General features: G+C 52.5%; 1 protein-coding gene across 2 annotated transcripts in view; it reads left to right on the forward strand.

Annotated features, from left to right (window-relative positions):
• Positions 1-2805, forward strand: part of HRAS (Harvey rat sarcoma viral oncogene homolog) — a 33367-nt gene extending 30562 nt beyond the window's left edge. For both annotated transcript variants that reach the window (XM_009323435.1, XM_009323436.1), the window contains exons 5-6: positions 234-358; positions 2488-2805. In XM_009323435.1, the coding sequence (XP_009321710.1) occupies positions 234-353 (120 nt within the window). In that variant the 3' untranslated portion in view covers positions 354-358; positions 2488-2805. The remainder of the gene's footprint in view (positions 1-233; positions 359-2487) is intronic.
• The last annotated feature ends 9413 nt before the right edge of the window (positions 2806-12218 follow it).

The following is a 12218-nucleotide window of genomic DNA, read 5'->3' on the forward strand; positions in this document are numbered from 1 at the left end:
AAGGACTTAAGAGCTCCTTGGCCTCGTGATTGCTCATTCAATCTTGCTTTCTGTTCAGGGGCCACACTGAGATACCTGTTAGTCTTTGTAGCTTGGCTTTGTGCCTTTAACTCTGCAATCTGCACTGCTGGAAGACAGTGCTAGGGACACCTAGCTGAGGAGCAGAGCCCTTTCTTCTCTCCACTGTCCCCTCTCGAAGTGGGCAGCTGCTTCAAGCAATGCTTTTCTTCCAGGGCGTTGAAGATGCCTTCTATACCTTGGTGCGGGAGATCCGTCAGCACAAGCTGCGCAAGCTGAATCCCCCAGATGAGAGCGGCCCCGGCTGCATGAACTGTAAATGTGTGATATCGTGACTACGGTGAGTTTTGGAAGCAGGAGATGGGGTGCAGCTGGGTTATATTGGAAGCAGGAGATGGGGTGCAGCAGGGGTATATTGGAAAGCAGGGCAGGAGGTGACTGCAGATGCACTCCTCTGCAAACAAATGCAGCAGAAACAATTTCAGCAATGGGTATTTTTTAATGAAACACTTTTTTGACTGAAATAGCATTTTTCTGTCAGAACATAGGTAAGTCAAAATTCCCACTTTCCTGAGGAAGTGTGTAGGAGGAGAGAGTTGTTTATTTTTTCCCCCTCATTTTGTGGAACAAAATTCTACAGAACTGAATTAAAAAAAAAAATGTTTTGTTGTGCTTTCCCTGGGAAAGCTCCTTCCCATGCTGCCTGTCTGAAAGAGGAGTTAAGCTGGTGTTGAAGGTGTGCGGCTCGCTGTGTGTTCACCAGACTGGCCCTAGAGGAGTTCAGATGAAGAGCTGGGTGAGCGCATTGCCTCTTAATGCACTCATGTAAATTGCCTCGTCCTAAAGCTTCAGAGCAGACCTGTCTCACTGTGAAAGTCCTGTGTTCCTCAGAAGAGTTTTCCCCATTAGATACATCCCCTGGGATATTTGGAACTGATGCAATGTTGAGAATTAGCCATAAGGGGGCTGTTTTGCTTTTATAAATTGTGCGTGCTGGAGCCAGAAACAGTGTTTTTCAGATGGTCTGTGTTCACTTGCCTGTTTTTCTTTTTCTTTCCCTGTTGTTTTTTTTTAATGATGAGTTTATTTAAATCATTGCAATCCTGCTGGATAGCAGGGAGGGAGAGCTCCTATCGGTGTCCCTGCTTGAGCTGGGTGGCCTTAAGCCAAACGCCTGGGAACATCTGGCTGTGTAACCAGCTCCTTCCATGGCAGAAGTGGAGAGAGGCAACTGGGGATGAGTGCACCAGGGAGATGAACATCTAAGGACATCTGGGACTGGGGTGTGGGAGAAAAGCCTGCGTGAACATTGCCCTTAATGTCTCTTGGGGAGTCTCCCAAGCACCCAGACTGGCCCTTCACCCCTTTACACAACTGCTGGAGTCCTAAACAGAAGTGCATCGTGTCCAGAGATGGTGCTAAGAGGGTCTCGCTGAAGGTGGAGGTGGGCAGCTGGCTTTCCTCCATCGCTTTTTGAGCCAAAGGCCGTGAATGCAGCAGAGCTCTTCCCCGGGAAAAAAAAACAAAAAACCCCAAACGCTGGCAGCATTTGCTTCCTATGAGCAAAAAACCACCCGAGCACCCCACCCCTCCACTCCCAGCCGAGGCGCACGAGGTCTCCTGGGGACGGAGCTGAATGCTGTGCCCAGCACACTTATCACTGCTAAGAGAGGTTTTCCAGATGTTCAGGTCCTCCAGATGTTCAGGAGCATTTCCTCCAGATGGGGATGTGAGCTCGGGGCTTGTTTCCTGCTCTGGCTCATAGCTGACAGCATGGGCTTGGCAAGCGCTGCTGCTCCCCTACACCCGACTGCCAGGAGCCCAGTCCCTGTCACAGCGCGGTGGCCAGCACTGGCATGGGCAGTGCCTTCAAAAGGAGGGGCAAGAAGGGGTGGGAAGGAGTCTCTTGGGAAAACTCCCCTCTGTTAAGAGAGCGTGCCCTGTGAGTTGCCCACATCTCTTTCTGCTCAGGCAGAAACTGGAAAACACACATCCCAGTTTACTCTAGCTGCAGTGGCCAAGAGCAGAGAGGGAGGAACATCAGGGCACAAAAAGAGAAGCAAGGCAAGGACACACTGGATTTTGGGGAGGAGAAGGGTGGGTGTGTGGCCAGGGAGACTTGGCTGCATTTGCCCTGGACTCACTTTGTGGTTCCCATCATCCCTGGAGGAGGGAGAAAGATCTCACCAAACTGTCCCTTCCTACAATGAGGTTTGGGCAGAGGCAGAAGGTCTGGCGAGATGCCCGAGGCTCACCCATCGCTCCACAGACCATTTGCTCGTTCCCTTCAGCACATGTGCAGATGCTTTGCTGAGCCAGGTCCAGACCTCCAAGACCTGTGTAGCCCTTTGCTTTCCCTCTGTGGGCACCAGCAGGGTCATCCCAAAATGTGAGGAGTGGGTAATGGAAACAGCTCCCCCTGGTTCTGACAGCAGATGGGTGCTAATGAGTGTCCTCTTCTGGTTTCAGCTGACTGGACTGTGTCTTGGAGAGGTTCCCACTGTGCAGAGCGCAAGGAAAGAGGTGAAGCGAAGGAAGAAGCAAACGGATTCAGGGGAGGAGTATAGGGGGAGGGGGAGAGGAAAAGGAGGAGGAGGAAGAGGACGGGGGAGCATGAGCCCCTCCAAGGACTATCTCGCACTTCACCCAAGCCTGCGGCAAACAACTTTTTTCTTTTTTTTTTTTTTCTTTCCCCATCCCCTCCTCCTTTGGCCTCCTCCCACCCCGGCAACTGTACAAAGCCACAGATTGAATCACAGTAAATTATTATTTGATGGTCTCAACAAACCGTCTTGATGGCTGTGTCCTCCTTCCAGAGGGTGCTGCTGCTGGTGCTCTGGGAGGATCACTGGTGGGACGGCGGGGAGGGAAGGGCACTGAGATTTGCTCACCACGGACCAAGGTCATGGTGTGGGCAGTGAAGGTGATTGGGGTGGGGTATCCTTCAGGGAAGAGCTGTCTTTGTCTCCAGCAAGTCATCATCAGGTCCCCACCCCCCTCAGCCCACCTGAAACTCTTTGCTGGCCCCAAGTTTTGGTGGGGTGGAAGAGCGCAACCAGTCCAAGCCTGTCTTTGGCGCTCCCCTGGGTGCTTTGCCTTCAACATAGTCCTTGTGGGATTTTTTTTTTATGGCCTCAGATGTGATGCCTGGAAGAGAAGAAGCATCGGGAAGGAGATCTGAGAGCTGGGTTCACCTCAGCTGGTGCCGGTTTGTTGCTTCCTTGACTTTTTTCCAGGCAGCTCTTTCTGGCACAGCACCTCCAAAATGTTTATGTGCTGCAGAGGTAGAATTAGGCCTTTTCTGCTCCCCTCCAGCACCTAGCTAACACCTGCGTAGCACATACGCCTTGGGCTGCTCCAGTCTGTCAGCAGTGTATAATGGTATGCAAATCCTCGTCTGCCCTGTGTATGGCTTAATTACTGGTGAGCATGTAGCAGAAGGGCTCTCCTGCACTGCAGACAGCTGTCTGGCTCCTCAACAACTAAGACTAAAGGATTCAGACTTCCAGTCCTTGGGTTTAGAGTGGGTAAGAGTGTTTTGGATAAGGGCTAATCTGTTGGAAAGCCTGTCTTCGCTCAGCCCTGCTCCTTTGGGATTTTTGCCTGGGGTCTGACTGGCTTCTCCCATGTGCCTTTTACTTGCAGAGCCAAGCTGAGGCATTGCACTCTGTGGCGGGTGGCTCAGTGCTTGCTGCCTTTCCCTCTCCCCCAAGCTATTGCACAGGCTAATTTAGCTGGCATCCAGAATGAAGAGCATCAAAGGGGGAAGGTGATCCAGCCGAGTGTGGCAGGGGGCCATTCTCCAGGGGCTCGCCCAGGCCTGAAGAGGTGCTGGGTTCGGCAGCCGAGGCTGGCAGGGTTTGGGAGCAGTGAGGGCAGTGCGTGAGTCACATGCTTCACACAGTAAAACCAGTACAGAAACCCCGGTCACTCTTGGCACAAAGTCACAGCCCACACGGGGGTTCCCAGCATCCATGCAGGCAGCCTCTTCTGCTCCTCATCCTCCGTCATGCCAGGCAGCAGCAGAATTAAAGCAGCAGAATTAAACTCCAGTGCTGCTTGGAGTTGCTGCCTTTGCTTTTGGCCTGGGCAAGAGAGGACTTGTGCTAACGGCTTGCTTTTTATACCTGCCTGCTCCGAACTGCTGTGGGGCACAGCCCCCACCCTGGCTGCAGCTGCCTGACACCCAGTTCCTGCTGGAGAAGGGCTGATCCCAGCTCGAGTGGGAGAAGTTACCCAAGGGAAGAGCTGCCCTGCCTTTAGCTGGGTGTGCTGTTTGCAGCAGCGCCTGTCACCATGCTGGAGGAGTGCTGAAGATGCTGAGTCTGGTGTTATATGGTGGGGCTGGACCCAGAGGCTCCCAGAAAACCTCTCAACCTAAGTTGTTTCAAGTGTGAAGCCTGGAAGTATGGGTTTTGTTCCTAAGTTGGCAGCTTGTGCGCAACTGCAGGCAGGGCAGAGGGCAGGGCTACTTCATCCTTCTTGAAGATGGCTGAAAGCCAGAACAGTTAGTGGGTGGGTTGATGTGGGGGCCCTTGCTTGGTGGTGTTACTGCACTAGGAACCTGGTGCTATTTTTCTGCAATACAGCTTATCACATTCTTCACCAGGCCCGTGGTGAAGGATGGGATAGCTCTATCTGGAGACCTTCACATGAGAAGCAATGCTGTGTTTGGGGCTCTTAACATTTGTGTTTGGGGTGCTCTCAAGGACTGGACTCTGGATGGCTCTAACCACTGAGAGTATCCTCTCATTTCTGGTTGGGAGCCAGAAGCCACAGTCAAGGACTGGGAGCCATGATCAAGCAAGCTGAGGAGCTCCGGACAGCACCAGGGGCAAGGTGTCTTCACAGGGCAGGCACCCACTGCAGTTGCAAGAGGCTGGCATGTCTTGGCAAGGGTGTGCTAGAGCAGCACTGGCCAGAATACAAAGTCCTTCAGCAGTTTGGTTAGGAGCAGGAAGCTAAAGTACGAGCAGCTCCCTTTCAGAGAGGTTTCTGCACCCATCAGGGTGAGGTTTTCCAACTTGCTAAGGAAAGCTCTGGTTCTGGTCAAGTCACATGTGTTACCTAGCTTGTTCGAGTGTCTTCTAGTTGCAAAATACTGTTGGTTCCTTGGGCCACTCCTCATGGCTGTTGCACCAAGGGGTGCTGAAGATGAGCTGTTTCATCAGCAGTTCAGCAGTTGGTGTCTGTGTTTAGCAGCACACCATCAGGCACCAGACAGGCTTTTCTTCCCAGTGGAAGAGTCTAGTTGAAACTTCATGCTTTGATCTGTTGTACACTTCAAGTGGTTCCAGATATTGACAGCCTCTTTTCTGAGGTAGCTGATTATAGTCCTATTTTATGTATGGCTAAAGCAGACATAGATGTGCTGGGAGTCGCTAGGGTTCTGCAAATGGACCTAAAAGTTCTTCAGGAGCCAGGGTACACCTTCATCTCAGTGCAGGTGGTAGGATAGTGCTACAACAGGACAGCACTTCAGAAATCCAGTAGGCAGGTAGGAGCTGGAACTGGAGACTTCAAGCATCTTGGGAGGGCCTGGCTGATAGGTGGTGGTCCGAGTCTGGCAGGTTGCAGACCAATCTCATTCCTTTTGTGGATTGCACCTAGCAGAAGCGAGGCAGCCAGGGCCCTTTGTCAAACAGTGCTGGTCAGTAACATGGCCATCTCAGGAGCTGGAAGCACCATTGGTTAGCTTTTTGCTGTAATTAGAAGATCACAAGGAACCCTGACTCAGGTCAATGTTCAGGTCCATGCTGAAAGTTGGAGGTAGGTTGGGAGCAAAAGGAGGTGCTAAAAGCTTGACACCACAACTCTTCCCCTGAAATCATGTATTGATCATGTATTAATGTAGTACTGCATTTTTGTTCCAGGAGGTTGGCTTCAGGAGAATCACAACAGATCTTCAATGTGCAGTAGTATACATCAGCTCTGATCTGATCCGATCTTTGGGATAGGCAAAAACCAGATCATATCACTTCTCTCAGGTGGAGGTGTTAACTTTGGACTTGGCGTTTTCACTTGCTGACTCGGTGCTGGTAGTTTGGGTACAGGATAGCAACTTGCTGGTCATGACAGGCAGGATGTCACTATATGCGTTCAAGATGTGTTCTCTGCTTGCTAGCTGAACTTCTTGAGTCTGAAAGTAATATCTGGGTTACAGTTTCATTAGAGTGAATTAGAGAAGGAATTGCTGGGTTTGGAGTCGATTTAGTTGGTTTTCCCCATAGTTATTTAAGGCGCATTTGTTCTAGAAGTACCTGGACTGGAAGATGTGGTTTTCAGATACTGCAGTTGTTTCCCTTATGACAAGGAGTTTGTAGCCCATCTCAGTTCTGCTTCTGTGGCGTGAGCTTGGGTGATCAGAACGTGCAGTTATTCTGAAGAGCCGCTCCAGTTGCATAGCTGGAAGCTGCAGAAGTCCATAGAGGTAAGCTTTTTGCTATATTTGGGCACATCAGCTCACGTTTGGCTACCGTGATCCCTTTAGCTGGTCATGGCAAGGCTGGACTAAACTTGGTGCTGTGCCGTAGATCTTGGGCAAGTGTGAACACCACCTCTGAGAAGGCTTCAGGCAGCATCGTACTGATTATCTGTTGAGGCTGCATCTCCCATGATGGCGGAGTGCGATCTTTGAACCTGTACTTAAATGACAGAAGAGCGAGGAGGTTTGGTCTGGTCAGGTCCAGATGTCTCAGGACTGATGTATACGCTTTTCTCTCCCACACCATTCAAGTACCCCACACCCTATTAGAGGGATTGGGGCTCCAGAGACATCACAGCTAAGTCAACTTGACAAAATTGCTTACAAGTCCTTGAAGATGCTGATTAAGTGCTGGAACTGATCTCATGCTTTTTGGTCTGTGAGGGCTTCCACAAAGCATTTTCCTAAGCCGTGGTGACTCCAAAACAGATGAGCACATGGTGCTTGCTGAAGGCTTTGGCAAGCATCTGGGTTGAGTTTGCAGGAGCTGGCAGCAATGACTCATTGCTGGAGAGACCTGAGAGGCGAGGGTGGGGGGTAGCTGAATGAAAGGTTGAGTTTTACAGAGCAGCCCTGGCTAAATGCTGGCCTCATCCTTCTTACTTGCAGCGTGGTTGGGTAAGGAGGAGCAGACCAAGTTTCCCTTCTGGACTACAGTCCACTCCACTGCTGCAGACCTTTCCAGCCTGAGCAGTACTTCTGTTATCACTTCTCCTTGGCTCCACCAGGAGCCAAAAGGTAAGCAAAGCCACCCAAGAGCCAGCTTCCCCAAGCAACTGCCTGCCTGAGTGAGCTGCAGGCTTAGATACCCCAGGAACGGGGCTCTGGCGTGGGGCTGGGTGGAGTGGCCTCTGGGGCACCAGAGTGGCCCAGGCTCTTAATGGGGTGGTTGGAAGCAGGGGCTTATGGTATTGCGCCCCACCTATCTGCAGGTACCTCTAGGGACCTCATACCAGTTTTGGAGCAGGGATGGAAGTTTCTTACAGTTAACCTTTCTCTGTGTCTTAGGAAGACCCTATTTTACTGTGGGGAAGAATAGGGCTAAGTAAGCCAGGCTTTAGTGACTCCGGTCCCTCAGACTCGTGCCTTTGTGTGTGCCTTCAAAGCCATCTCCATCCCCATCTTGGGTTCCTGTGTAACTGCTTCCAGTGAGTAGGGATGCTCGTGGGGTGGGACCAGCTGCTGTGTCTCCTAGTGAGATGTTGGCCAAATTGTTTCAGCTCTGGTTTGCTTATCTATCTCCTGCACTGTCATGGTGCCCATGTCCTGTTAGGCAAGCGTTGATTGCCTCACTACCAGGAGGATGCTGGTGCATGCCCTGTGGGCTTCCTCAGCTGCTGAAGTTGTAGGATTTGGGTGACAGTTTGGGAAGGGGTCAGACCTGTCTCTTTCAGCTGCCGGGCCGTTATCTTCTCCGTGTGCTGGTTTATACCCAGTGATGTGCTGTAGGAAGGGGGTGGCATTGCTCAGAGGATGCTGTGACAGCAAACATCCTGGCCACCGGCAGCTGGTGGAAACTGGGACAGGTAGATGGGGCTGGCCCCATGCGCAGCTTTGTTCCCCCTAGGGCAGGTGAGTCTTGCTCTCTCTGTGGGTCGAGTACGGGGTCTGTGGTTTAGCAGAGTGAAGGTACTGGCCCCAGCCAAGGCTGCTGGGGGCTGCACGCCCTGTGCTCTGTATGCCCTCGCTCTGCTCCCCAACTCCCAGCCACTGCTGCCACAGCCCCTTTGCAGCATGCGAGGAGCACATGAGCGGCACAGCAGCACACAGCTAGCACAGCAGCGTGTAAGCAGCATCCAAGCAACACAGCAGCATGCGAGAAGCACAGCAGCACGAGCATCGCAGCAGCACACAACTAGCACAGCAGCATGCGAGCAGCACAGCAGGCTGAAGAGAAGGAAGACTCCCAGGCCCAGCTGAACTCTGGTACTGCCTCTGCCAAACAGGCCGGGGCACAAAGCTCCCAGACACAGCACACCCATCTCTCCCCCCTGCTGCATCCCAGGACCAGAGCCTAGAACAGCCCAAAGCCTTGCTCGCTCTCTTGCCTTGGCTCTCCTCCAGGCTCCACTTAGCATCAATTATTCAGTGCTGACTCGCTGATGTATTGCGGAGACACGCAGCAGGGTTGCTGAGCTCTTAGCGGTGGTGGGCAGGGAGGATGAGGAGCTGTACAGCAAATGGATATCGGTAGGCTTGGGACTACACTGCTGTCCTGCTCTTGGTCCCCTGGGAGCAGCACCCAGGCCCTGGGGTGCACAGGAGGGGGTAGGGGGTGCTGCTCGACTGGTGCAGGGGCTGTCTGCACTCCTGTCCCCTTGGGGATACCGACACCTCCCGCAACAGGAGAGCGTGCTGACGACCTGCTGCTCCTGGCACCAGCTGGAGGCCAGGCATTTAGCCTAGGCTGGACACCAGGCGTGGCTTGTGTCCAACCTGAGACCCACCCCGAGGTCTTTCACTTCTCTGGTAAGGGATGGAGATCCGAGGCTGACCTGGTGGGCAAGTCCCAGGGATGGCCTCCCCCTGGGGAGGACTCTGCAGTGGGTGCTTGGCACATCCTCCGTGAGCCCAGCCCCAAAACCCTACCTGCTGCGTAGGTAGGGTTCAGCATATACCGTACCATACAACCATATACTGTACCAACAACCATACCGTACCTGTTCAGCACCCCTTCAAGGCTGGGTACCACTGTGGTTCCTGCATTAGCCAGAAGGATGCTGTCAGGGGATGTGGTGGAGCCCTGCCTGTCCCCAGTCCCCACAGGGGCAGGGCAAGAGCCACAGCCAGGAGGCCATGACCGGGCACATGCATGGGGTGCAGGGACAAAGGATGCCAGTAAGCAATGTCTTATTCCATTTTTTTCAATGACCAAGTGAACCGAGGTCACTCCTTCAGAGAGGAACAGGACTCTGCCTGCCACATACCTCAAACCCAGTACGACTCATCTTCCCTGGGGGAAACCCTGCCCTTCTGGACACTTCTGCTCCCTCCCTGGCAGCACAGAGCTGAAGCTGTCCCAGCAGTCGGATAAATGCTGTATCCTAAACCCTGCAGTGCCTGTCAAGTAGGTAACTGCCGCAGCCATTCAAATCCAGTCCCAACCGGCTGCTTCCTCCATGCTGCCTGAAAGCAAAGAGGTTCGCCGGGGCTGTTGGCTTGGAGGTGACACAAAGCAGCTTGTGCAACTGGGCTGCTTGTGGGCACCTGGAAACATGGGAGGGACGAGGATTGCTTCACTCCAGCCCACGGATGTCCCACTCATGCTTGTGGTGGAGCATCCCTGGGCTGGCAGCCAGTGTGAAATGATACAGGAGATGATGTGCTGAGAGCTGCATCCTCACTGCACTGCTACTCCACTGTGGTGCTTACTGGTGCTGGCTTTTTTTTTCACAGGGTTGCAGACCAGGTTTTAACCAGTTAATATAAATGAGCTAACTTAAGGACACTGGAGAACAAGGTAGGAGCTTTTTTTGTTCCTGTTTGACCTCTTCTAGGTGAGGCAGAGCACTGCTAGAAGCAGGAATACCAGCCTACAGCACCCACCAGGCGATGCATGGGAATGCCACATTTCCTGCATTGCCCTCAAATCCTACGGTGGTGTTTAGCTTATCCTGGTCCCTTTATTTTGCTGTCAGTCTTTGTGCCCTCTGTGCTGCTCTGGTAGAGATAGATGACCCTGCGTTTACCGTAACCATGTTGCTCAAGTTCCAAATGGCAGCTTTCTCTTAGGGGAAACCAGAATACTGCCCAAATTTAACACCCCAAAGCCAACAGTACTGTGGCCATCTAAGTGCAGGAAGCACTGGCTGCAAAATTTGGAGTATGTCTGAGGTGCTGCTCACACGCAGCTTTTTAAAATCCATTTTCAGCTGTGAGTGGCACCACCTTTTGCTCCCAGTGACTGGTGTAAGCATGACTCAGTCCTGACTCATGTAGCATCACGGTGAGTCGCACCAACCCACTCACCCACCTGCTGTGCAAGGAGCTGTGTCCACCCACTCCCCGTCCCGTCCAACCCTCCCCGCGCTGCCTGCAGGCAGGAAAACAAACTCCAAACCTGAAATCTCTGCCAAAAAAGAAAGCCGCAGTGGGGCTGCTGGCCACTGGCCATGTGTCGGAAGAGTTGCGCTAGGGCTGGGGGCAGGATGCTGCCCTTGGCTCGGTGAGCTGGGAGAAGACAGCGGTACATAGAAAGGAACAGTTTTCTTTCCACTGCTGCTGGGGATGCCTGGATTTAACTGTGGTAGAAAAGCAGGGAGGAAGGCAGAGGTGGAGTGGGTTTGACCTGCCGCAGCTGAAGCACACCTGGTGAACCAAGCTAAAAGCCAGCAGGAGAAGGCAACCAGTCTTGCTGCAGCATCTGTCGCCGTAAGAAACGTTGTGGAGTCTGATTTTATGCTAAACTTCTTTAACCGTTATCATTACAACCGTGTAAAACACAGCATCGAATACTCTGAACAGTCCGTTTGGATCAGCAGAAAAAGAAATGATTGACTTTTTTTTCCCCAAAAAAACTTCCCTATAAAAAAAAGCACAGACATAAAAATGTTTTTTTTTTAAAGTAATAATTATAATACATTAGAAAGAGTCACAGAGGAAGCGTTCCACGCTGTAAACAAGAATAGCAATTAAAAAGAAAAGCAGACGGTAGCCAGGCTCTCAAAGTGCACAGGAAAGAGACCCTGACCTTTACCACTGTCCCATGCTGGAGCTGGTCCCCAGTGCTGGTCCCCATGGCTCCTGCTGCCTGCCGGCGCTGCAGCCACTCAAAGTGCTCAATTACAAACCAAACCCTCCCACCCCCCCAAACCTGCAACACTGGTCTTTAAAACTGCATGGAGGGCAGCGAGGCGAGAGCCATCCCAGGGCGGTGAGGGCAAGGACAGGGGGGGGGGAGTTTGCTCGTGCTATGAGTGGCTTTTGCTACAGGGCTGAGGCTGTTGTAGAAGGCTGGGGCAGGGGTGCAAGTTGCTTGGGCCAGTTATTTGTCCTGCTGAGCTGCCAGCCTCGCCCTTCTCCTTCTCTTCCTATCCCCAGCAAAAGAGTCGAGGCTGGGCCATGTCCTGCTCACCCCTGCTGCCACAGACCTGCCATGGCCACACCTTCATCTGCAGCAAGGCAACAAGATTGGTCATGTCCTAGCAGATTATGCTTTGATACGCTGAAGTGAGAGCATCACTCCAAGGAAACCAATGCACACAGCTCGGGCTACTTTGCCCCAAGAACTCTTCCCAAACCTGCCAGCTTTCAGGGGCTGCAGGTTGGAGAAGAGCTTCTTAGGTGGCACAGTGAGGAGCTCTGAGATCTTCCCACCAGGAAGCACACTGTTGGCAACAGGGAGCCTGTGTCTGCCTGGTCCAAAGGTCACTGAAACCAGCTGGTGACTTCCCCCAGGCTTGGAGGTGACCAAGGACATTGCTGCTTGTTCCCGTTAGGGCTCGGAGGGGAGGAACCCCCCCACATTTTTGTTGAACACCAAGCACCATGCAATGGCTACTGTGCATTTGACAGCTCTCCAAAATTAGAGCAAACTACCTTTTTAAATGTGAATACTGCAAAACGTCTCAGACATGCTGGGTGAGGAGCCTGGGCACACATGCAACACAATGTGCAAAGGCTGTGTGCCCAAAATGAGGGGAAAAAGGTCAAAAATGAGGGGAAAGAGGTCTCAGCTCTTGCGCACATGAGTCAAACACTCAAACATGTTAGCAGG

Source organism: Pygoscelis adeliae, unplaced genomic scaffold, assembly GCF_000699105.1.
Source record: "Pygoscelis adeliae isolate BGI_AS28 unplaced genomic scaffold, ASM69910v1 Scaffold5, whole genome shotgun sequence".
NCBI lineage: Eukaryota > Metazoa > Chordata > Aves > Sphenisciformes > Spheniscidae > Pygoscelis > Pygoscelis adeliae.